The 23248-nt window shown below is 42.5% G+C and overlaps 1 protein-coding gene and 1 long non-coding RNA gene across 10 annotated transcripts in view; one reads left to right on the top strand and one right to left on the bottom strand.

Annotated features, from left to right (window-relative positions):
* AGBL1 (AGBL carboxypeptidase 1) overlaps positions 1-14498 on the bottom strand; it is a 489727-nt gene extending 475229 nt beyond the window's left edge. For 8 of the 9 annotated variants that reach the window (XR_006179785.1, XR_006179786.1, XR_006179787.1 and 5 more), the window contains exons 1-2: positions 14419-14498; positions 14017-14144 (exon numbers count right to left, since the gene is read on the bottom strand). Coding sequence is in view for 5 of the 9 variants with exons in the window: in XM_042875615.1 (XP_042731549.1) it covers positions 14017-14067 (51 nt within the window). In the remaining 4 variants the exon portion in view is untranslated. Of the gene's footprint in view, positions 1-14016 lie in introns of all 9 variants that reach the window. The other variant, XM_042875613.1, reaches the window with a different exon arrangement.
* On the top strand, positions 13311-19025 carry LOC122182397. Its single transcript, XR_006179789.1, has 2 exons — positions 13311-15063; positions 17903-19025. It is a non-coding gene; the product is annotated as an uncharacterized LOC122182397 (long non-coding RNA).
* The last annotated feature ends 4223 nt before the right edge of the window (positions 19026-23248 follow it).

Genomic DNA, 23248 nt, shown 5'->3' on the forward strand with positions numbered 1-23248 from the left:
GTCCGTGCTAACCAACTTCCAGAGTTTTTGTTTTGTTTTGCTTTTTTTTTAGATAGGCTGAGGAATAGGATGTCCAGTTCCAGGTTGTTTGTTCATTTGCTTGTTTTAAAATAACCTGCTCCTAAACAGGGAAGCAGAATTTGACACGTTCAAAATATGCCCTTCCTTTTTTCTCTTACCCTTCATAAATTTGCTCACACAAATAGCAGTAGTTGGACTAACTGTCCACGTAATGATGCTTGCATCTGCATGAAGATTTCTCATTCCCTGTACTCAGAGTCTATGAAGGAGAAATCCTGGTGTGCAGTTGCACCTAATGAAACCAATGCAAGCCTAGGGGCCAAGCACAATCTCTCCTCACTTGCTCTAAAGACCTCCAGAAACTACTGGGCTCCTAATAACTGAATCCACACTTAGATTCTGCTCCTGATGCTCCACCACCAGCGAGGAGAAGGTGTGCACAGACTCAGCTATTCCACAATACTAGCAGTATGGGTTTGCCATCTGGACATCTTTCCACACCTGACTCCCTGGTCTCCAAATAGCCATAAAACCAGGCTCCCTGCCTTACGTTCTGCATCTTGCTGGAGCAGACTGCTTTTTCTAATTTAAGTGGAGCTAAAAATTCACACTAAAATAAGAGAGCAGAAAAATCCCTGTGTGCCCCCATCCTCAGCCTCACAATTCAGCCAGCTGTGTTTTCTTGTTACTGGGGGGATCTCCAGAATTTCACTGGGGAACCTCAGAATAAGAAAGTATTGCAAAGTGATTACAGCTAAAGTTTTTTTATTACTAAAGCACTTTGTTACATCATTACTGTCATCATCAAGCCTTAGAGGAATGCTGAGAACTTACGGTCTTGTTTCTCCTGCTCCTAAAACATCCATATATCCTCAGCATTGTCACCATCCTCTGTGGTAAACTGCACTTGTCTCACCTAACCTTGATTACCTCTGCTCAGGAGTCAGATAGGTCAGGAAACACCAAGGAGGAGGGGAAGGGAAAGGCTCTATTTATAGAATGGAAGGAGGACCTTGCTGCTAGGATAATGTCCTAAGTGACCTCTTTAATCCTACAAGAGAGGCATTCACAGCTGTGTGGGATCACGTAGCCCTCAAACTGTATGCAGGGCAGCCAAAGGGCCTCTGAGAGCATGACATGTGGTCCAGCGAATCCTTGCTCCTGTTTGTGAGCTGTGCTTGCTCCTTCACACCTATGTCCAGCATTCCTGACACCCCATTTACCCAAGCACCAGCCATTTTCCTTCTTACTGATGCTCAATACCAAGCCAGGCCCTGTGATTTACTGGATTTTATACCAAAGGAAATGTTAAACACTCAAAAAAACCTTCCCTTTCTCACCTGATGCAATTAGATGCAGGGCTTTTTCCCCATCACCATTGACCTGAGGTCAGGTTTTTGGTCATCCTTGCTCTTGCAACCTTCTATAACACACCAGTTCACAGCTGGGTTCAGTAATGAGGTAATGTTCACATCAAGGACAGACAAGCAGGTAGGGTAGACAACCAGGACTGTGTAGAAACAACACCTGAAAGGCAACTTTCTCCATGTTATTGTACTGGACTTTGCTCCTGATCATTGAGATTTAGGTCTTGTTCTCAAGAGATACATGCTACAGACTTTGGGACTGAACTGCTGCAAGGCAGACATGAGCAAAGTCCACACTTACATCTGAATGCCTTCGAAACACTAAAAGGTGTTGAGATGTAATAGCTTTGACTGAACTGATCTCCAGCCAAAATAACTTGGTGAATAACACTGTGGAAATCATCTGTGCCAAGGAATCTTACTATATTTAATGCAATAAATTGCACTAACATAACACCTTTCATCACAGGATCACAGATTTCTTCACAAATATTAATTAACACCTGCCCCACCACATCCTTCCTCATGAGTATCAGATTCATTGTCCCTTGTTTGGCTGTAGGGAAATATCACCTAGTGATGCCTAAGTGAATTTCCCACCATCTAAGTAAGTCAGTGGCAAAAATCAGATGAGGACTTGAAACATCCATTCCAGTAAGATGAAGAAGAGACCAATCCCTTGTAGGGAATCTGAAAGCCAAACTGGGAAATAATATCAGTGAGTCCTAGCCCTCCTTGTGCAGTGATATTCATCCTTGTGTCCAAGCATGGGGGAGATGCTACACTTTACTCACAATCCACAGAGGATCGTGATCTGAGCCCTCAGTTTTGCCTGCTGTGTCACCAAGTCTCCAGACCTGTATTACTTCAAAGCAAGGTTTTTCCATCATCTGTGCCACACTGTTCACGTATCACACTAATAAAGCTTTTGCACCCAGATGCTTGCAGGAATTATGCTCTGTTGGGCTGCAATTTCTTGGATGCCTTTAGCAAAGTAAATTGCTTTTTCTTGCTTGCTTTTTCTCATACCAAAGTTCTCTGTGAGTTTAAAAAAAAAAAATACAGAGCTATCCTTCTACACAAGTTCCTCTTCACATATAGTTCGTTCTTGTCATTTCCTCCTCTCACTTATACACCTCTAATAGAGCAATTCCTTTATTATGCAGAACTGATGGCAAAGCACATTATTCTATAACCTTATAATTCTTCTGTTGAGTTGGAAGCATTAAAAGAAGGAGGAAACTTCGAGGAAAATCAAATCACATGATATTCTGAAGAATTTCAGATATCCCTCTGAACACTTCTGGAGTTTTTCCTGTAATTTCCACTGCAGGTAAATTCTCAGAGGACATCTATTTCACCATAAGTTGCCTGTGACACCTAAAAATCTTCACTGGATTTAATGTTATATCATCCACTTTTTTCCTTGTAAGATCTATTCTTATTCTAATCCTTAAATTAGCCTAGCATGTGTCTCTCATTCACTTAATATTTTACATAGCATTAGCTATTCTTGCACAACATCTTCCATACTCATGCTAGCACCTACTGCCTCTTGGTATTTCTTGGATTCATACCTTGGTTTACACCTACACTTCATATTACTTTACCTGTCACTGAACTATTTTAAAATATTAACATTTCATCCAAATGTTGCTGTTACAGCTACACAACAACTGCTACCCAAACTTAACAGGGAAGGATCTGTTTTTCCTATTCAGCTGTAGTTCTCCTCTAACAGTGAGAAAGAGCATCACGAAACAGGCTACAACTTTTCTTTGTGAGCTTCTGTAGCTGTCACTCCAGAGAATGCTCTGTCTTTGAAAGGAGTGGATTTATGAATTAACAAAGACTTTTTTCCCCCTCTCAAGCAAAGCCATTTCCCAGAATACGATCCTTGGAAAAATTCCAGATGTACTTGCTTTTTAATAAAGCCACAGTATAAGCATGTGCATGTGAAAATAGAGAACTATAAGCAAGGACAGCAGTGTCTTCATATCTCTGATGTTCCTGATCAGGCAGGGCACCATGAAGCCACAGGAGTCCCTCTACCTAATCTTAGCCTGCCTTGGCACTTCCTTCCATAACGCTGCATTCACTTTGGGCTTCTCTCTCTGTTCCAGTGCTAACACCCCATTTGATACACTTTAGTCGGACACCAACCTGTACAGGGTGATGGAAAGGAGCACTATAAGGTATATTCTGGTTGAGACTCACAGTAGTCCTTTCTCTTGCTGAGATAAGCATCCTTATGTGTCAGCCTACTCCACTTTCAGAAGTGCTTTCTGGAGCAGTAATGAATATGCCTTCAATCAATCAACACTTAATAATGATGATTGAGGCTAGGGTAATGGAAGTATACTGTTAATAACTACTGTTAGTCACAGCTTATTTTCTTAGGGGGTAGAACGTGAAAGTGAAAATGAAGAACCTATTTTTTCCATCCAGTCTAAGTGGAGAAAAAAAAAAGAAAAAAAAAAATCAAACAACAAATGAAATTTGGCATCCGTAATGAATAGCAAAGTCTGCTTCCAAATCCTTAATGATTCAAAGTAGTATTACAAGTAATGTAAAGCAGAACATCTGTCTAACTGCATTGCTGAGACCCATCTGTCTAGATTTTCACAGCAACCTCTAAAAAGCAAAGCCTTCAGCTCTACCAGTTTTTTAAGAAGTATGACAGGGTACACCATTCACCATCCACAAATTAAAAACACTGTTATCTTCAACCCAGATCCCGTTTAAGTCATCCAGAAAAGGCAAGCCAACGCCGCCATATTAAAGGCAGGCATGTTTGGGACTTCCTTCAGCTCTTGTTACTTCAGCTCCACAGCAGAGAAGCATTTGCAAATTAAGTGTTGGCCAGTCAAGGTAACAGGCATTTGTTAGCTCAGTGAATGAGCTCACTGCTGTGTTTGTACTCCAGGAAAAAGTGACAGGAAATAAATTTAAAAATACGAGCTCAGTGTTCTGTCTGAGACAGTATCTGCTTTCTGAGAGTAAGGTGAATTATGTTGGGAATACCCCAGTAGGAGATTTGGTGCATGCCAGAGCCTAATCCAATACTTTTATCCAACGCCAGCACGTAGAGACCACCACAATGTAGTTGTGTCCTTATGTTTGAGCATGATTTCAAGGAGGTCATTGGTAGAACAGGTCACCATAAGCTCTGTCAGGACACGGAAGGAGAACTCAGCTAGGAAGTTTCCCAGACGCTTAGATAACCATCTCATAGATAAAACCCTTCAAAGTTTTCTGTGAGATACAGATTTAGCTACGGGATCTTTTGAAACAAACCACTCATAAGCATGGTTTTCATTGTAGATGAGAACCATTTTAGTGCATCTCTAATTCCAGCTGTCTCCTTGAAATCCTTGTGCATTATGGGGAAATCAGGTGACCTAAGTCCTATTGGAACACAAACTTGAAGAAAACCACAGCCAGGCACACAATCTTCATGTGGCATCTCAAGCTTCTTCCCCTTGTTATGGCACACTAACATGGGGCAAATGGCCATTCAAATGCAGGAGATTTTCCCAAAGAGGAGGCCAGAAAAAAAAAAATATTCAATACCTCTGCTGTCCTCTACCCTCTCCAGAAACCATGAGGATGGTGCTAGTTTACTACTGGAAAAACAGAGGGTTGAAAGAGGCAGTTCAGTTTGTTCCTCTGACTTCATCAGATTTGTATTTTAATCATAGGGAAAGGTCAGGTGGACCATTCGCCCTCCCCTCCTTTGCAGCACAGACAGGTGGGCATTCCCTATGCCAAGCAAACTGTTCATGTTTTCCCTGCCTGTTACACTCCTGCTTGTCAGGTTAATCCCAAATGAAATATAGAGCCAGCTTCATCCTCACTGTAATCTCCCACTTTGACCTTCCAGAAGAAAACCCACAAAAATAAGAGGGTGGTAGAGAACCATCTGCATTGAGTCCACTACACGACTGTCATCTGCTCATGGAGTAAGTTGTTCTACACTTTAATTTGGGAAGCAATGCGATTGCTTCTCAGCACTCAGATTTGACAGATGAAGTTCAGTACTATTTAGCAATCAAACGAAGAAATCAGGAGGCACAGATATTAAATGAATTTGATAGAGTTTTTAGCAGTCCTGAGAATAAAGTCCAGGAGTCTTGTTTCGGCCATCAATACTCCACCATTCTGTATGTTGAAAGGGAAGAAATAGGTAGAATAGTGAGGAGGAGCAGATCAGCCCAGCGGTTAAGAACTCATCTCCATTTACTGTAGGGATCAAATTCCCATTGGGAAACCTCTGCTTGTAAATTACACCAACAATTAATGCACATAAAAGACTTCCCAGTAGTGGACTGCAGTAAAATGCAATGCTGTAGTGCTTCCATGTCTCCAGTGTCAGAAAAATAAAACAAATGTTCTGCCTTCAAGCATCCCTTGTTGAAAGGTGGAAAAAAGGCAAGAACTCCTTGGTAGATTAGTTATTTCTTCCACAGGACTCTTCTGTGTCAAAATTACTCAGGTTTCAAAAAAGACTCACCATAAAAGTGTTGCTGTACTCATTAATTCCAACTCAACCTACAACACCTTTAAAGAAAAAGCTGTGTTCCTCCCAAAAAAGAAATCACAAAAAAAAAAAAAAAAAAAAAAAAACAGCCTTGCTCTCCAAATCCCCTAAGGGAAGGAGGTTTCACTTTGCCCAGGGAATTTCTTGTTGAGCAGATGTTATTCTGTCAATCAATACCCAGTGCAAAACATTCATTCTCTTCTGCGTAGCTTAGTACTGCCTGTGGGCAGAAGGGTCTCTATTATATTACCTTTGTCCTTTCCAGGAGACATGAAACAAAATGACAAATTTTTTACTTCTAAAAACCTTAATTTCTTTATAATATGGCAGGTCTCCATCCAGTAAAACAAAAGCCCTAACAGTACAACGGATCAGCAGGAAATACTGAGTCATGGATGCGAATTTGTTGCACTTTCATTGATTCATATTCTTGCTTCAATAGGAGCTTTAAATTAACTGCCTTTTCTGAAATGAAAGCACGCATTCCTTCTGATGCACACAGTTTACAGGACTGTAGGCACTGAGGACTCACTCCTGTCAACTGTGCTGGACATTTACACCTAGAGCTGTACAAGAGCAAACTGTATGGCTTCTTTCTAACACTCATTCCCCACTTTCTGCATCAAACTTGATTTTGTCAGTGGGGAGCAGAAGGACAGTCAGGTGAGATTGCCTTACACCATCAGGGTATCCCTGGAGAAGATCATAGGCCCCTATCAGGGAGTGCATCCCACCACTTTCCAATCTTGTTCCGGCCCTAATCTCCCTCAGCAGCCCAAAACAGCCCGTTCTGATCAAGAATTAAAGTCCCTTCCCCTGTGGAGAGGAGCAGTGAGCTCAGCACGCCGAATGGCTTCAGCTTGTGGAACAGGATTTGTGTCCTATGGCACATCAGGCTCTGTAGGCCAACAGGTGCAAATAGACTATCGATGAGACAAGCATTTATTAACAGAACAGAGAAACGCAACAGGGAATTACTTTATGTCCAGGTCTGGTGAGAAGAATGTAGTCATGGTGCTAAAGTCTGGCATGGCACAACAGCAAATATGGGTGATCGGTGTGTTTGCACATAGGGGATTCACAAAGACAGGAAAGCCATACAACAACCCTAACACAGCGAAGGGTCACCTTCCCCCCCCCAAGGAACATGGCTAATTTCATAAGGAGCAAGCGGCAAGCATCACCTCAGTTCTGTACTTTCCCTGGGCTCTTCAGGAAAAAAAAAGAGGGGGTTTTCACCTTCTCTTCCCTCAGAAGTACAAATTCTCCCTCTGATTTTCTCACGAGCATAGTGAAGATATGTGCTGTGCTACCCATCCTGACACAAACAGGAGTGATCTCACAAAACCAGCATCCCTACGACAGGGACATCTCCAGGGGCAGTTTTCAGCCCTGCTATCTCAGGATGAGCAGCGCAAAATCCACCCCCTTCTCTTAAACTCCTGGAGGCGTTGTTCTCCCTGTTAATGCACATCCATGAAACTGCTGGTGTTACAAGATGCTGCTAAAGTTAACCAATATCAGCCCATCCATTTTTCGATACAACCTTCTAGGACTCTCTGCTAAGTGTAATGTAATAAACTGTCATTCAGAGATGCCCACGAAAGCATTTTCTACCACAGACATATTTTCCCATTACAGATAAAGCCAAGAGGACTGCTCCAATGCATAGGAGAGAAAAAGCGCGTGAAAAGGATTGCCAAATCATTACAGCACAACGTAGCATAATACACTGGAAATAAGATTATGCTATATAAAGAAACATAAGCAAGATCTATTCAAACAAACATCTCTCTGTATGAAAACAACTCTTTTCATGTATTTCACAGAGGGGAACTACTGAAGCCCAAGAGAAGGTGAAAGTGGAAATATTCCATTGACACAAAGATATTGATGTGGTATATTAATATTAGGCATACAAAACAGCCATGGAAGCATGGTAACCACCACCAACATCTGTGATTTACAAATAGGAAATCAAATGATTTGAATATTTTTAAATTGTATGTGAAAGCTAAGTATGTCTTAAACAAATGCATTTACTTTCTTACATAATGTAGTTTAATGTGCATGTCCATAATGCTGCAGTTGTCCAAATAGTATAAAATATAAACATAAAATACAATATAAAGCTGCTCACTGTTGTATAGCACACCATTATACTACATATAAACAGCTGACTATAGGTGCAAAGTCAGGTTGAGAAGCACGGCTTTTAAATTGCTTGTGTCACCTCACTTGGCCCCCTGGCATTTTTTATATTATTTATTATTACACAGTAACTTGTTTTATTTCACAAAATCCCTGCTCCTGCATGAGCAGTGCACGCTTCCCTTACAATTACCCTGCATAGCTCTTTGTCCTCAACATTTAACATGTGGTTCTGTACATTATTTATTGTGCTCAACCCAAGCCCCATACTGAAACAGAATTATTGATTCACTTCTGTTTGAATCATTATTTCAGCAAAACTTCACTTTTTTTTTTTTCTCCCCCCAAACTATTAATTGCCTGATCTTCTCTAACACCAATGGGAGGCACAGTGGGATTATTAGCAACTTAACACGTGATTAAGCCAGATGCATTGGGATGTAACCCACTTCTTCAGCCCCGCATTCAAGTGATTTAGTGACAAAACTATCCCACCACATTTGCATTTCTACAGCAAGAGAGCCAGAGGGTCTCCAGGAAAGGACAGACTGAAGCTGACTTTTCTTCCTTGGCAGAGGAAGTCCTGTTCAGATTTCTGGGGCCAGAATACAATGCACTTTCCTGCTCATCCCAGCTGCAGCTATTGGTGCTCTGATCAGCCTCTGGGTAGATCTTACACCTCAAGGTCCTACATTTTCATTAACGCAGTCACAGGGACTCTGAAGAGCCCAACTGAAAGCACTGTTAGAGGAGCTGGCAGCATGCTCAGAGAAACAGCTGCAGCCAGCCTGAGAACAGAACAAAAGCTTGGTCTGAGCTCCGCTGGTGGAAGGGTTTCAGCAAAGCCCAAAACGTGCCTCAGCTGCCTCTGAGGGCTTTCAGCGTTCTGCACTGACTCACAAGGATGCCAAACGTTGATATGTCTTCCATGGCCTTGTAGGAATTTGGGGTTGATGCCCAGATGTTGCCTCCTTTCTCTCTTGATGGTGCAAGGGCTCCTCCTGCTTAGCAGTGCCCCACGGTGGTGAGCCAGAAAATGCTCTGAATTACCTTTAGGTTCTCCTTAGACAGAGACAATGTGATAGCTGAGGCAAAAAGAACAAGCAGTGACTCTGAAAGCTGTGATGCTGATCTAGAGAACCTCTGTAGAATTGCCTGCAGAAGAGTATTTCTTCTTTAAAAAATGAGCATATGCAACCTATGTCTTTATGCAAAAGCAATAGCAGATAACCAGTTCTCAATTGCCCGAAAAAAAGGGGGATGGTCACAACGCAGTTAAAGAAAAAAGGATTTGCTTACCCATCCCAAGGAGGAGGACTCACCAAATACTCCAAAAGGAAGGACCTGCAGATAGAGACCCTTCCTTTGTGGCAGCCAGCCCTTAAATGAGGCTTAGGGAGGGGTGGAACCAGGAATCGCTTTCACCTGTGCTCCCAGGGCTGGCTGTGTCCCTCCACCAGGCGCTCAATCATTGGCTCAGACCATGACTTAGCAATTCCCATACAATGCTACTTTGGCATTAGAGACAGGAGAGTACTGACAGAACATCCAGTGTTTCCCTATGATGGATTTTCCTTGGAACACCATATCCAAGTGCTTCACTGATCTAACTGCACTGCTTTTTCTGCTCCAAAGATAGAATATTTTTTGTAAGGAATAGGAGAACACTAAATCCACTGCTGTTTACTTTAGGTATAACAATCTCAATAAAACACAGTTAATGAACCACATGAAAATGACCATCTGGTTTTGAGCTGAGTTTTCTTCCCTGTAAGAGTATTCAACTAACCCCTGGCATGCCAAGCTGCCTCCCAAAAATACAGAACCAAACTCCAAACTCTCCCACCTCCTGTGCAAACCAGCAGGTGTTCTGCTTGCTGAGAAGTTCCTGGTGTTTTACATCCATTTTGCTCAGTCCCAGGAATCTCAGCTGCTCTGCTGACGGTATAAGTGCAAGGATGCAGAGGAGACAAAAGCATTTTGCAAAATGCATTTATATTCATTGTCACTGGAGCAGCACAGATATCTTCCCACTTGACTTTAGGATAACAATAGAACTGCCTTGTCAGCCAGCCAGCAAAACAGCTCGGGAGAAGCAGCGCAATGGAACAGAAAGGTTCAAGTTAGCAAACAGTGAATCCTGCATCTCTTCCCTGCTGGGCACCACAGTCATTCAGACAGGAATCCCTTTACACAGATCACATCCTCGTGGATACATAAGATTTTCACCTCTTTCCTTTTGAACCATAACATTCAGAAACCTTTGCAGTCCAGCACAGTAGGGTTTAGTATGAGCCAAAGATCTGCCAACAGCCCCAGGGGTTGCCAGCTTAGTGGAATATGCACGCAGACAGTGTGGCTTTGGGAAACATGTGAACACTGTGCTGAGAGCCAACAGGAAATCTGGGACTCCTCAGGCAACACAGTGCACACTGCCATGCAATAAGGAGATGTTCTCAGGAGTAACCAAGGCAGGCTCATATCTCGGCCTGGCAAGCAAGGAAAAGAGCAGGGAGAAAGCAGAGGAAGAATCAAAATGTTGCTTACTTAGCATGCATCTGGAGGATGGAGTGAGATGAAGCTGGGATAACCAGCAGTATGAACACGGATGCTCTAAAATCACAAATGATTCAATAATCTGGGATGCAACAAAAGATGCTGCATTTTCTATTGCTCCACTTAACCACTGATAGTTTTGTTTTTTTTTAATCAATGCCCACATACCTCCTTTAGGCATTAAAATAAATAGGGGATCTAAACCCAAATCTGTCTGGGATTTAGTTTTAAGGAGGCTGCCTGCAAAACATCAGAGTTTTTCCCCTGAACATAAGCTGTACGTGGAGACGATGCTGATTTTTAGCACGGTCTGACTGGAGAGTAGAGTGAAGAGTAGTAACCAGCCCAGCCTTGGTGTAGGTTACTGGACTGGCTAAGAAAGACAGAGCAGAGCTCGATGCAAAGACATTACTGTGATGCAGAGATGGGAACAGGATGAGAGACGAATGGGATAATTGTAGGAGCAGGTGGGATAGGGAGAGTCAAGAAGAGAGACCAAAGAAGAAAGTATCAGGGTTAAAAGCAAAATAAGAAATAACAGAAAGTACCTAATGGTTTGGCACTGCAATACTGATACAAAACCTGTGAAAAAGGGAGAGGTTTTTCTTAAACCTGAAACTCACATTTGAAAGCTGTACCTTGTAAGCAGTGAAGCACTTCTTACCTAGGGATCTGAAATGTCACGTCTTCCCTGCAGTGACATTTCAGTGACAAAATGCAGCCGCGCTTTAAAAGCAGTTTTTTGCTTTTCACCTTGTCACTTTTCAGAACATCTGTAACGAGTCATGCTCCATGAGTTTCTGCTGTCATTGGAGGATCATGTTCCCTTTTTGCTCTGTTAACAGTTCTGAAGAACTCATAAAACCAAATGCTTTTCTTCTCTTTTTCTTTTGACTGGAGCAGGAATTCTGTGACAAAGTGCACAGTGTTAACAGTTCTAAGAGTTTTGGTCTGCGCGAGACCATTCTTACCAAAGCCAGGTTGTGAGACCTGGAGTCTGTGCCAGGAGGAGATAAGCTGGACTGCTCTCTCAGCTGAAGGTGATAGAGCATTTCTCAGGTGGATACATTCCTCAGATTGGGAAGAATGATCCATGCCAGTGCTTGGAAGTAAGATAGAAAACTAGTTGTCAGTGTGTGACTGAAGGAACAAGGCTGGTTTTGTTCTGAGGTCTGTAAAGAGCAGCTTGGTGGGTGAATGTTCCCTCATGCTCCAGCTGAAAGCTTTCTGTAAACAAACGAGACTTACGCGATAAAACAAAGGGAAAATACACAGTAATACTGTCCTGCAGAACATCCTGCTGTACTCAGCAGATATGTTCTTCATGCCCAATAAAATAATATGAAATAGCACTGGCAATTTGGCAGGACACAAAAACAAAGCCACTGTGTTTTGGACAGCTGTTGGAGAAAATGAAAAGCGTGGAGAGATCATATCAGCAAATGCAAATGTCAACAAAAGTCATTATTTCCCAGGACAGCACTTCCAGACTGTGACTAGCAAAGGTCCGTTTTATCTCTGAGTTTGTGTACCTGGGACAGGTGACAGCGTTGGAGAGATTCACTGATAAAGTTTTGGCTGAAGGTAAGAGAGGAGGAGAGGAATCAGAACAAATGAGAGAAAGCCCGTCGCTCTTCTTTAAGTGAATATGAATTTTTTGGAAAAAAGGTTGCTGTACTAAGGTTAGATTTTGTAATGCTGTGGTTGAACGCTCAGCAGCCTTGTGTTTTTGCCAATACCCTTGCAGTTTTGCTAACTCTTTCACTTGGTTCTAGGTTCATCCTCTTCCATGCAGCTTTGTTAATGAATCACATATATTAAATCACAGATCCCAATTTGTTCCTGTGCCTTGTCCCTTTCTGTCCCCAGATTATGCACAGAGCACCAGGACTGTTAGTGTTAGAAAGTATAAGAAGAAACAGGAGATGTACACTCAGTTCTCAGTTATCCAAAGTAACAGACTGTAACCTGGATGTGGCAAAAACACGATCTAATGCAAAACATGCATTACATATGCTGAAAGAGCAACAGGGGCAGGCAAGTTACACTGCCATGAAAAAGAACAGTAAACAACTTTCATGTGTGCCCATTCTTCTGCAGAACGCATCGCCACAGGGTGCCATGGAAGGCAAACCAGAGTTTGGCAATGTTATGAGAAATAAAAGTTGTTGACAGTTACACAAGCTTGGATAAAGATGTCAAGGCTGATCACTGTGTGCAGCTATGGTTCTGGAGCCAATTACGTACCATGGGGTTTTACGACCTTCTATACACATTTCTGACGGGTCACAAAAACCTTCAGAAACACAGGGCTGAGGGACATGAGCTCTTGGGCTGACCCAGGAGGTAAGTCTGTTTCACACAACGTGCTCCTTATTTCCTGCTCCTGTGCATGCAGTAGTGCAAGGTTTTGGTGATGCATAAAGCTGTCAGAGGATGCTGCTGCCCCAGATGTAAAGATCCTGTAGCGCACACTGCCCCAAACTCTTGTCCCCGTGGGGCTCTGACCCAGATGAGGGCACCTTAGAAATGCAGACAATTGGAATTTCACCATAAACGTCTAAAAGCTGTTTTCTGCACAAGCAACTTGTCCTGGCAGAGCAATTCCCACCCACCACTCATGACATAACGGTATCTCATGAATGCATAGGTTCCCTTCCAAAGCACGCATCTCATTTCATAGAGTGGGTCATGCCTCCTCTCCTGTGAGACCACAAGGAGCACATACATGCTGGGAGAAAAGAGAACCAAGGGGATACCCTACAGACAAAGGAAGAGATACTTCTCCTGTCCAACAAGTGTGATCCTGGAGTGGAACATTTCCCTCCCCTCTGCTCCTCGGGGACATTTGCTGAGCACTCCACATCTCACCAAGCCCAAGGGAGGTCTTGCTGCTTTCCTGAGCGTGCTTCGGGGTCTTGGTGAGGTAAGTTTGACAGGGAGGAACTTGCAGCCTCCAGGCAGATCTGTTTACTCATTCTCCACGGCGCTCGGAGCAGTGCTGCACGCTGCTGCAGCTCGCCTCGCTCACAGACTGACAGTGCTGTCAGGTCCCATTCATCGCAAAGCAGCCGATTCCTCACACCTCCCTCATTCCCCTGCTGCACACAGCAAGATTGCAGAAGCCGAGGTACTGCAGACAAGGCTTGGTGATTGATGCATAGCAGTAACTGCTAGCGTTCGTCTTCAGATAGTGAAACTTTGTTTCATAAAGGTGCTTTAGGGTGGGAGGTGCAGGTCAGGACTTCTGTGTGCTGATGCTTTTAGAGACAAGCCAGCAGGGAGCTCCTAAGAACAAACTAAGCTCAACAAGTCACTGCTGGTGAACTAAAGAGGAAAACAAGCCCAAGCACCTCTCTCATTAGTTCAAGCTGTTCTTACCTGGAGGGTGGAAAGAAGGACTTTCAAGCCACTGGCTTCTTGTTCTGCCATGCTGCTCCCCACTCACAATCTCTCTCGCTAGCAGCAAACAATGCAGCCAGAAAGCGTGCCTGGCTGCTGCCCCTGTGCTGTTTAAGAAACGAAGAAGCTAAACACAGATCCCCAGACACACGCACACTGCTACCACCAATAATCACAGCAATGCAACTCTAGACCTCAGCAGGAGAGATAAATGTACCCCCTCCCGCCGAGCTCTCCCACTGTGACGAGAAGATTAATCCCTATATAAAGAATCCTAGGGATTAAGTAAAGTGCTCAGTAAAGGTCTGGGTGCTTGGTGTGTGGCAAGGGGGAGTGTGGGGAGGGTGGCAATAGCAACAAGAAAGCAGAAGAGCTACAAACCTCAAAGAAAGCCAGCGAGAAGGGAGGGAGCTCACTGGCTGCCTGACAGGCCTGACAGGCATTCCCAGCTGATCCGTTCCAGACCCTGCGTGGACTTGGCTCTGTTTGACTCTGCTCCTGTGAAACCGGAGATGTTGAGAAGGCAGAGCGAGCGAGAGAGATGCCCTCAGTCTTAACGAGCGCTGACAACGAACGGAAGATAACCCAGCATGAGGGACAGGTGGAGTGGTATCACTGAGGCTCACGGAGAGTTTTGAGCTTCCAACTGCGACGCTTCTCTCCAGTTGCAACCATGAAGGCCATGGACAGTGCCCCAAAGCAGTCACAGGGCAGGGAATGCATGCAGAGGCACTGCGCTGCAGCATGGCAAAGCCCAGGGAAAGAGAGTGCTTCCATCCTGTGCGGCCTCTCTTCCCCTGCAAAGTGCAGTTTGGGGAGAAAGTTTGCTCCAAGGGCTGCTACAATGATTCACATGTACCTCTTCATGTATGTAAGGATTGTAGCTCAGAGCAGAGTTTGTTCCCTGGTGCATGAACCATGCTGGAGTACAGCTGTAGTTGAAGCTTGGATTCTTAGGAGGGCACAGAGTCCACATGTAGCTTCAGCTGGATGATATCAAAGGACTTGGTACGCAAGGAGGAGCAGGTAAGAAAGATGAGTGGAGAGCTAGGTGAAGTTTTTCCAGGGACATTTTTTCAATGTGAAAACATCACAATACAAACAAAACTTTTTTTTTTTTTTTTTTTTTTCCCCAGGGATGCAAAAATTTCAGCTCAGCTTTCTTACTGCAGGGATGGTATCACTTGAGGGCGATTGGTAGACTGACAGTGGAGATTATTATTTGATAAGCAGGATATGGAGGTTGGATCTTGTCTTTCCAGTTTGTGAGCGTTATTTTCAGTCTTTTACATTTCAAATAAGTACTTTATTCTGGTGTGGGTCTCTTTAGTCCTTCTAGTAAGAGCCTTTCCTCTTTAAATGAATAATTAAAGATTGCTGACGAAGTAACATCAGCCTTGGTCTCAAGGCAAAAGACAAATGCTTACAGATCTCAGCATTGCAAAGCAACATGGTAGATAGTCAATGTGTGCACACAATTCTTTGCTGATGCAGAGCAATCACAGATTGGAGCTAAAGCCTTAATCTTCTGAGGAGCAGTAAAATGAAGAATAAACCACTCCACTCTTGGCCAGGGACTATTTTCACGTGATTATGCTTACACTCTGCAGAACCGTTATTGACCAAGTGTTCTAGGCAGATGCTAAGATAAATCCTTTCCAGCTCAGCCCAGCAATGTGTGAACAAGTGATACAAGCATGACATTCCTTGGTTTCTGTGTCTGCCAGCAGGATCCCAGGACATCACTACCGAGATATAAAATTAACCAAATTGAAATACCTGTGCATAATTATGGAATCACAGCAGTCCATTCATGGAGAATGTTATGAGGACTACTGATTGATGGATAATATGCTCTACAGGCAACCAGGCAATAAGAAAAAAAGTTATATAGCCTCATTTGCCATGCAAATTCAGGTTCAGAGATTTCAGTTTTCTAAATGAAAAGACTAATGTCAACAAGAACAACAGCAAATGATGCTGCACTCCATGAAATACCATATTTTAGGTAGAGATGGCATTCTATCTGAAAAACACTGAATTTTGACTAGCCTTTGCAGGCATATTGCTTTATTGCTTTCAGCATACCAAAGAGTTAAATGCAGAGTGGCACTATACTTTTGTTGTGTGTCAGTCCATCTTATCTCACTAGCTCCCCTGGTCTCTGGAAATACACTGAAAACCTACCTTAAGTTAAACTGAAAGAGTTTGGCTGGGCTCTATGGGTCCTAAAAGTTGAGAGCTTAGGTAATACACAGAGAGATGAAATCATACAGTTGAGTGTAGCAACTGTGAAACACAGATGGCCTTAATGGAGAAAAAGTTCTAATATTAGAGGGGTGTTAAGTTTGGTAGAAAGAGGTGCAGGGAGTAAGAGCATGCTGTGTACCATGCTTTCCAGATCCATTTGTGCCTTGTAAAAAGATTAATCCTAGAGGCAAGGGAAATATTCAATGCCAGTCTTGAAGTCTTTATATGAGTTAGCACATTTGACAAGTGACATTGAAGCAAGGCTTTAGGTTTCTTTCACATCAGCAGGACTCAATAAAATCTAATAACAGACCATTATGTAAAGAGGATAGAGAACCAAGGGAGTACAGGAACAATGTCCTCAAATGGTCTCGGAAGGAGGACAGTAGGTAATGGGTTTTATGAGCAGAGCCAGCACACTATGTCTTCCACAAATTAATGTGCTGACAGAAAATTATATCAGAGACAATTAGAAGCTGTTTAAAGGAGCTCTTCCACACTGTTGCTTCATTCTCTTTCTTGTGACAATTGTATCTGCTGCTAGAGCTGTGTAAAACTATTAATTCCCGCTGTGTGAATGTTGAGAAGGCAGTGAAAGCTGGTGGATGTAAACAAAACACAGTCTGGATGTCTTGGATCCCCTTTCCTAACAGATCACACTTCCAGATCCCCCATCCTCTTGCAGGGATTAGTAATTAACACAAGATGATCACCCCTCCCTGCTTCATCATGAGATGCTAGATGAGTAGTTAGCTTTCTGTCCTGCCTTGAACACAATGCTGTCCCCTGTTATCAGATCACATTTTCCATAAGCCCTAACCACAGCTCAACGATTTGGCTATTTTACCATGTGAAGAAGCTTTAGAAACAATTGCAAACATTTCACCACACATATGGCAATGCAAGAGAAAAAGAATACCAACAGCATAGGTTGGGGAAAAGACATGTCTTCTGTTCTTTAGAGTTTGGGGATAGTTAACTTAGTTGTGCCCAGAGACTACAAGAAAGCATCATACAACACAAAGCTCGGGAACTTGCATTTGAATTTGCAGGGAGATTAACAAATAGAAATGCTAATGAAAGACCCCAAAAGTGACAGTGATGTTTACAGCAACATAAGTTGTAACTTCAAAAACCCTTTGAAAACAAATTCAAAGCAAAAAAAGCTCAGAGGTCTCTAATTATTCACCATCATTCATAGCCATTCCTTCCAGATTTCTGTTGAATTTCCAAATCTGTTGTTAGTTTCTAAGAACAGGAGGTCCCCTAACTCAATACACTAAGGCTGAATAAGTTAGGAAGCCTACACAGAGGTAAATGCCAGAGGTAAAGCATCAACATTCTCCCATCTATTCATATTACGCTGTCAATCCAGCTTGATGATTAGCTTGTTAAAGTTTATATAGATGCCACTGTTGTTTCCCCTGTGCCCTCAGGTTTATGTGATCCTTAAACAAAATGGAAATTAAACTCATGACTGCAGCTTCCTATCAGTGCCAGAGTTAATGTTCTTACAGGGAGGACAGAGGGCATTAGAAGCTCAAAGGCAGGACCCCTGGGCTCTCTGCAGTTGCTGTACAAGCTCTGACCTGTAATTTTCTTTTCTTGTGCCCAGGGCGAAGACACAGAAACAAGTTAAAGATGTCACCTGATCTCCAGCAAATATGTGCTCACTATTTTAGCCCGCAGCAAAGGTAAAATAACGCAGGATGGTTTTACCTGCATTAAAAGAGCACTCAGTCCAATTATTCCATTTTATGAGCATATGCAGAAGTCATTAACATGGATCAGCTGGCGCTAAGTAGTATTCTAACCACAGAAACTTGTTCCTATACCTAAACCTACATTTCCCCTGCCTGTAAAAGGCAATTTTGAAGTTTTCCTTGTTGACGCGTTGTAAAGCTATAAAATATGCAAACCCTCATTCAAAAGCATCACACCAAAATTAAAAATGTTTTAAACTATGACACTGCATTCGAATGATAAAAGGTTAAAAATATCCCTGCATGAGAGAATCTGGACGTTTTCCTTGTGAATGAAGTGATGAGAGGAAGACAGAAGCCCTCTGTCAGATAGTCAGCAACTGTAATATTATTGATTCGTAAATTAAAAGTGGGAATCCCATACAAAATATAAATTCCCCGCATTATTTTCACATTTCTTTGGATTCCAAACCAGAATTCAGCCTGTTGTTACTCATGTAACACTGAATTGCATTTGAAAGTAATTCACAGGATAAATAAAAATTAGCCCAGGGAAGACTTAAATACAGCAACTGTAGGACCGGTATCAATACCTCCAGAAAAAAGGTGAGCAGCCACAGCCAAACTTCACATTTCTGACCTACAGTCTACACCAGAGAAATGCAGACATCATTCAGTTTTTAGATATGAGCGTTAAATAAAGCCAAAATAACAAAAATCAGCGTGGAAACCTGTGAATAACCTGAGGATGTTTTTTCCCTGATTCTCATAAAAATGATGCCAATTTTGCATTCACATTGCACACCTGGTTTCTAATAGGATTATTTCAATTTTTAAACCAGTGAGACAGATTAGAGAGTAGCCAGATTCCATTAAAAATGGAAAAAAGAAACCCTAATTGGATAAATTGTTCATTCCAAGGCCAGCATGAGTTTTATGAAACACAATTGAAATATCATGGTGTAAAATACCCAGTTAACTGTCCATGCTTCATTTACATTAAATATAGAAATGAGCTCTCCTGTCAAAATTACATAGCCAAGAAATGTGTATGTATCTTAATGAGGAGATATTGCTGGGTTTTTCTCAGTAGCAGTATTATTTGGATGCTCTTTTCTCTAACAACCCTTCATTTTCACTGCCTTTTGTTCAAGCACAATGCTTATCATAAGTGATCACCAGAGCAATATACATGCGGAGATGATATTCTGTTTATAAATGCCTACGCAGAGGTTTACCTCTCTGAATAACAACCCCCCCCCCCCCCCCCCACATGAAATAATCACTCTTCTACAGCACTGAAATGGTTAAAATGGGAATGAAAACACAAGTTGTGATGTGAAAATTCATTTTCAGATGCTTTTGGAAGCTGCCCAAACCTTCTGCAGCCCCTGGATGGCAAGTTAATATCTTCTGGGTCAGAAACTGACCACTGGAAATTGCTGGTCTTACACTGGTTTAATATGAGGCTGGTACTGTACATGGTGCCTGCAGCAGACAAGGGGACAGCAGGCTTAATCAGAGTTTTGCTCCTCTGGAGACATCCCTGCCATCCCACCTTTCATTTTTTTCCTGCACAGTGGCAGGGTCTGGGAGCATCATCTGGGGCCATGCAGCAGTTCATTTTTGCAGCAGCATGATGACCAAGGATATAGGATGTACAGGACATAAGGATGGTGTATCAGAGGCTACAGTGGCTATGCTGTCTTCTGTGTCAGTACGTGATGCAGGATATTTTCTTGTGTCACTGTCCTTTCTGGCAGATGCTGAGAGGCATGGTCCTGTAGAAAGGCATGCTCTCACTTCTTTATTTCCAGATCACTAAAGCCTACACCATTTGTAAAGGCATTAATAGAATCAAATAAAGAGATCTGCCATAATAATATGTTAACCCAGGCTTGAAAACACACTGCATTTGCTGGCTAGGCTCAAACAGATTTCACATGACCTCTGCATGCCTTGGATCTCCTTTGGAATAACAATGGACAATGTTTTGTCAAATCAAACTCTGAGCAGTTGAACAATTTTGTCTTGAATTGTTTCATAAACCAGGAGAGGAAACATGCTGGCTTTGTGCCATGCTGTCCTTTCCTTCATCTAAGAATAAAAGCTTTCATTTGTCAGGTAGAATGTATGCTTCTCATACCCTGACAGATTGTCAAATATTCTGAAATATTCTTTGTTGGCCTCTTATTTAAATCTAGTTCATGAAAAGCCAGCCATATATTAAACACGCATACACAGCTGATCTTGAGAAAGATGCATTTAACCATTTGACTGCTGTCAGATGTTCCCACTTTGAACCCTCTTGCTGCGCATTGCACACACAGTGGGGGCTGACTATCCTACCTCCCATCAAGTATCCTATCATGCCAGCATCATTTTGAAGGACAACAGCAGGGATGCGTTGAAGAAGCAAGGGAGGAGGATGAAATAATTAAGCAATAGTTAACGGCACTGATGCCTTAATTGCATTTTTTAAGTCTCCAGGCAACAGTGCAAGGCCTGTTCTGGACAAAATGTACTGGACAAAATGCCCTCTCTATTTTCCTGCAGACATACCTGTATCAAGCTTTTCAATTGCTCATAAAGGGAAACAATGATTTTTCCAACCCCGGCAACCTAGTTCTCCTCTACTTTGTCACTTGTGTCATCAGTTTTGCCTGCCTTAAAATATTTCTATGCTAATTTAGTTTTATGTGGCACCCACACTGCAAAAGTGTGAGTACAGACATAAGCGCAAGACAGGGAAGAATCTGTTTTGTTGAATGTTTAAGGAAACGGACTTTATGGCAGCTAGACGCAGCAGTACACAAAGTGTTCCCATTAGCAGAACAAACTGTGGCATATCTGTCTCTTCTGTTTGTCTCACATTTAGCATCTCTGACAAACATAGCAGTATCCAGTATGCAAAGGCACCAGGGGAAAAAAAAAAAGTAGCAAAAACAACCAAAGAAAAAGGAGAGAACTCAAACCAAATGAGCAATCTGGTGGGTTACACATTAACAAGACCAGCAAGTGGAGAAAAACATGGAAACTGGGCTGTTGTAGGTGATACCATATCAGGACACAGAGAATTAACTCCAAAACACATTCCCCATCTAAATTTTTGTAGACGCTTATTCAGCTTTTCAGCCCATCCTGCTTCCTCTTGTTTTGCTCTGATCGGCACAGGCTTCAAAAATGAATGAATATCACAGTCATCTTCCAGTCCATTTAAATGCTGGGTTGGGTGAAAAATGCCCATAAGGAAACAAAATGTAAAGAAAGAGCGAAGTGTAGAAACATGAGATTGCATAGACAACAGAGGACTGGTGATGCTATGCTGTTAGCTCATATTTAGTGCTACACAGAGCAGCTTGTCAGAGGGAACAGCTGAAGGACACGTTCAAGAGAGTCAGAGCGACAGGGAGCACCTAATGAAATGAGAATCTGTATTTGATCACTAGATGTCTAAACTTGACCTTCACCATAGCAGTAACAGCAGTGACCCCCTGTAAGTTTGCAAGCACTTTATCCCACGCAATCAATGTTTTCAGCAACAGGCTACTGAACTTTGTTAATTGTATTTAATGATCAATACTGAATGACTTTCTCTACCAAACATCCAGCTGATCAGAAGCCATAGGAGTGACTGTTCCCTAAATCTAACGTAATCGGGAGTGAACAGAAAAACTCCCAGGGAAACTCCTTCGTTATCCCTGCATTATGAGGCAGAAATGTTAAAGAAAATGACAAGTGCTGTTTGTTCGGGGTTTTTTTTGAAGTGGTTATTTTTTTGTGAGTTTAGTCTGTTTTGGAATTTGCACTTGTGCCTAGTTCTTCCATCGACAAGCAAGAGAACTCCTATCCTGCTGCCCCTGGCTTTCCTTAAGTCTGGAGTTGAATTCTCCAAGGCTGGACTCTGCATACATAGTAAGTTTTTGCTATGACTGACCCTGAGTGCTGGTTTGTGACATAATAAATGTGTCAGTGCTACAGAGGCCTTGGAAGCAGACTGTCAGTGCTGAGGGCTACATGAGAAGCACAGCTGGAACTGAGAATGGGCAGTTATTTACAACCCTGCATCATTAAAATTCTCTCCATCCTGAATGATGAATGGTTGTCCTGTAAATAGGAATACAACGAAATTTGAAGTGCAGGGAAATTTGCACTGCAGGGAGGGAAATCATCTCAGAGACAGAGAAGCTGTAAGACTGAGGGACAGCATTTGTCTACATTTTGCTATGACTGATGGAAAGCACAGAGGGTTCCTGGGAGATCTGGCTCTGGGAGCAATTGAAAATGGTCTCTTAGAAGGACAGGTCCTTCTGACTTTCGTCTGTTCTACACTACTAAGAAATATATCCCACCTCTCAACCTTCCTGCAAACTCTCCTGGAAAGAAACAGTTCAAAAGAACTGGTCCAGTTTCCCACATCCATGAAGGCAATGGGAACATTAGCTAAAGATACACCATGCTACGCCGTGTTGAATTGAATGGAAAAGCCTTTTCTCATCAGAGGAACGTAGTGGATGTCACGCTTCTACTCAGCCACAAATTTTTAATAAAACTCTAGAAACTACCTTTGGAATTTCTGCTTATTGTAAAGCACATTTTGAAAGAGACCAATGAGTTTGTAAGTTTTTAGGGTGAGTGCACAAACTCATAAAGGGCAGGATTGTGCCCATCGTTGTTCCAAAGTAAATTTAACTATGGAAGAGTTAATCTAAAACTACTTTCATGTGATCTCTGAGTATGTCAGTGATGTCTTCCAGTGCAGAGGCGTTAGCAATGCAGGCCTCTTCTGCATAGGTCAATGCTGGTTTCTACAAACACAGCATAATTGCTAACAATCCCCAGATGAGTCCTTCCATTCAAGCTGTGGCAGCTCCTCCTTTTAGCACTGGATGTGCCCAGAAAGTTCCCTGGTGTGCCTATCAATAGCTCTTGACATGTATAAAATGCAGTAAATATTAATCCATCAGCTCTCACAACTCCCTCTCTGGGAGCCAGGCAATCATTTTTGATCCAGCTTACACTTTGTTAAGTCAAAGCGGAGTCTCTCAAGGACACACAGAGCATCAGTGGCAGAGGCAGAAGGAGAATAAAGGTAACAGTGTCACCACAGAAAAGCACAAGGTGGTCATATCTGGGGAGGAGAGAGGAATCATCTGTTCAGTTGCATTTTTCTATCTAAAGTCAATGAGCCTGTGGCTGCATGCACATTTGTGTGCATTTCAAGCACCTTATCACTGCTTCTGAGCGTTCATCCAAAC

Source organism: Lagopus leucura, unplaced genomic scaffold (assembly GCF_019238085.1).
Source record: "Lagopus leucura isolate 7727_CA_CO unplaced genomic scaffold, USGS_WTPT01 Super-Scaffold_100015, whole genome shotgun sequence".
Taxonomy (NCBI): domain Eukaryota; kingdom Metazoa; phylum Chordata; class Aves; order Galliformes; family Phasianidae; genus Lagopus; species Lagopus leucura.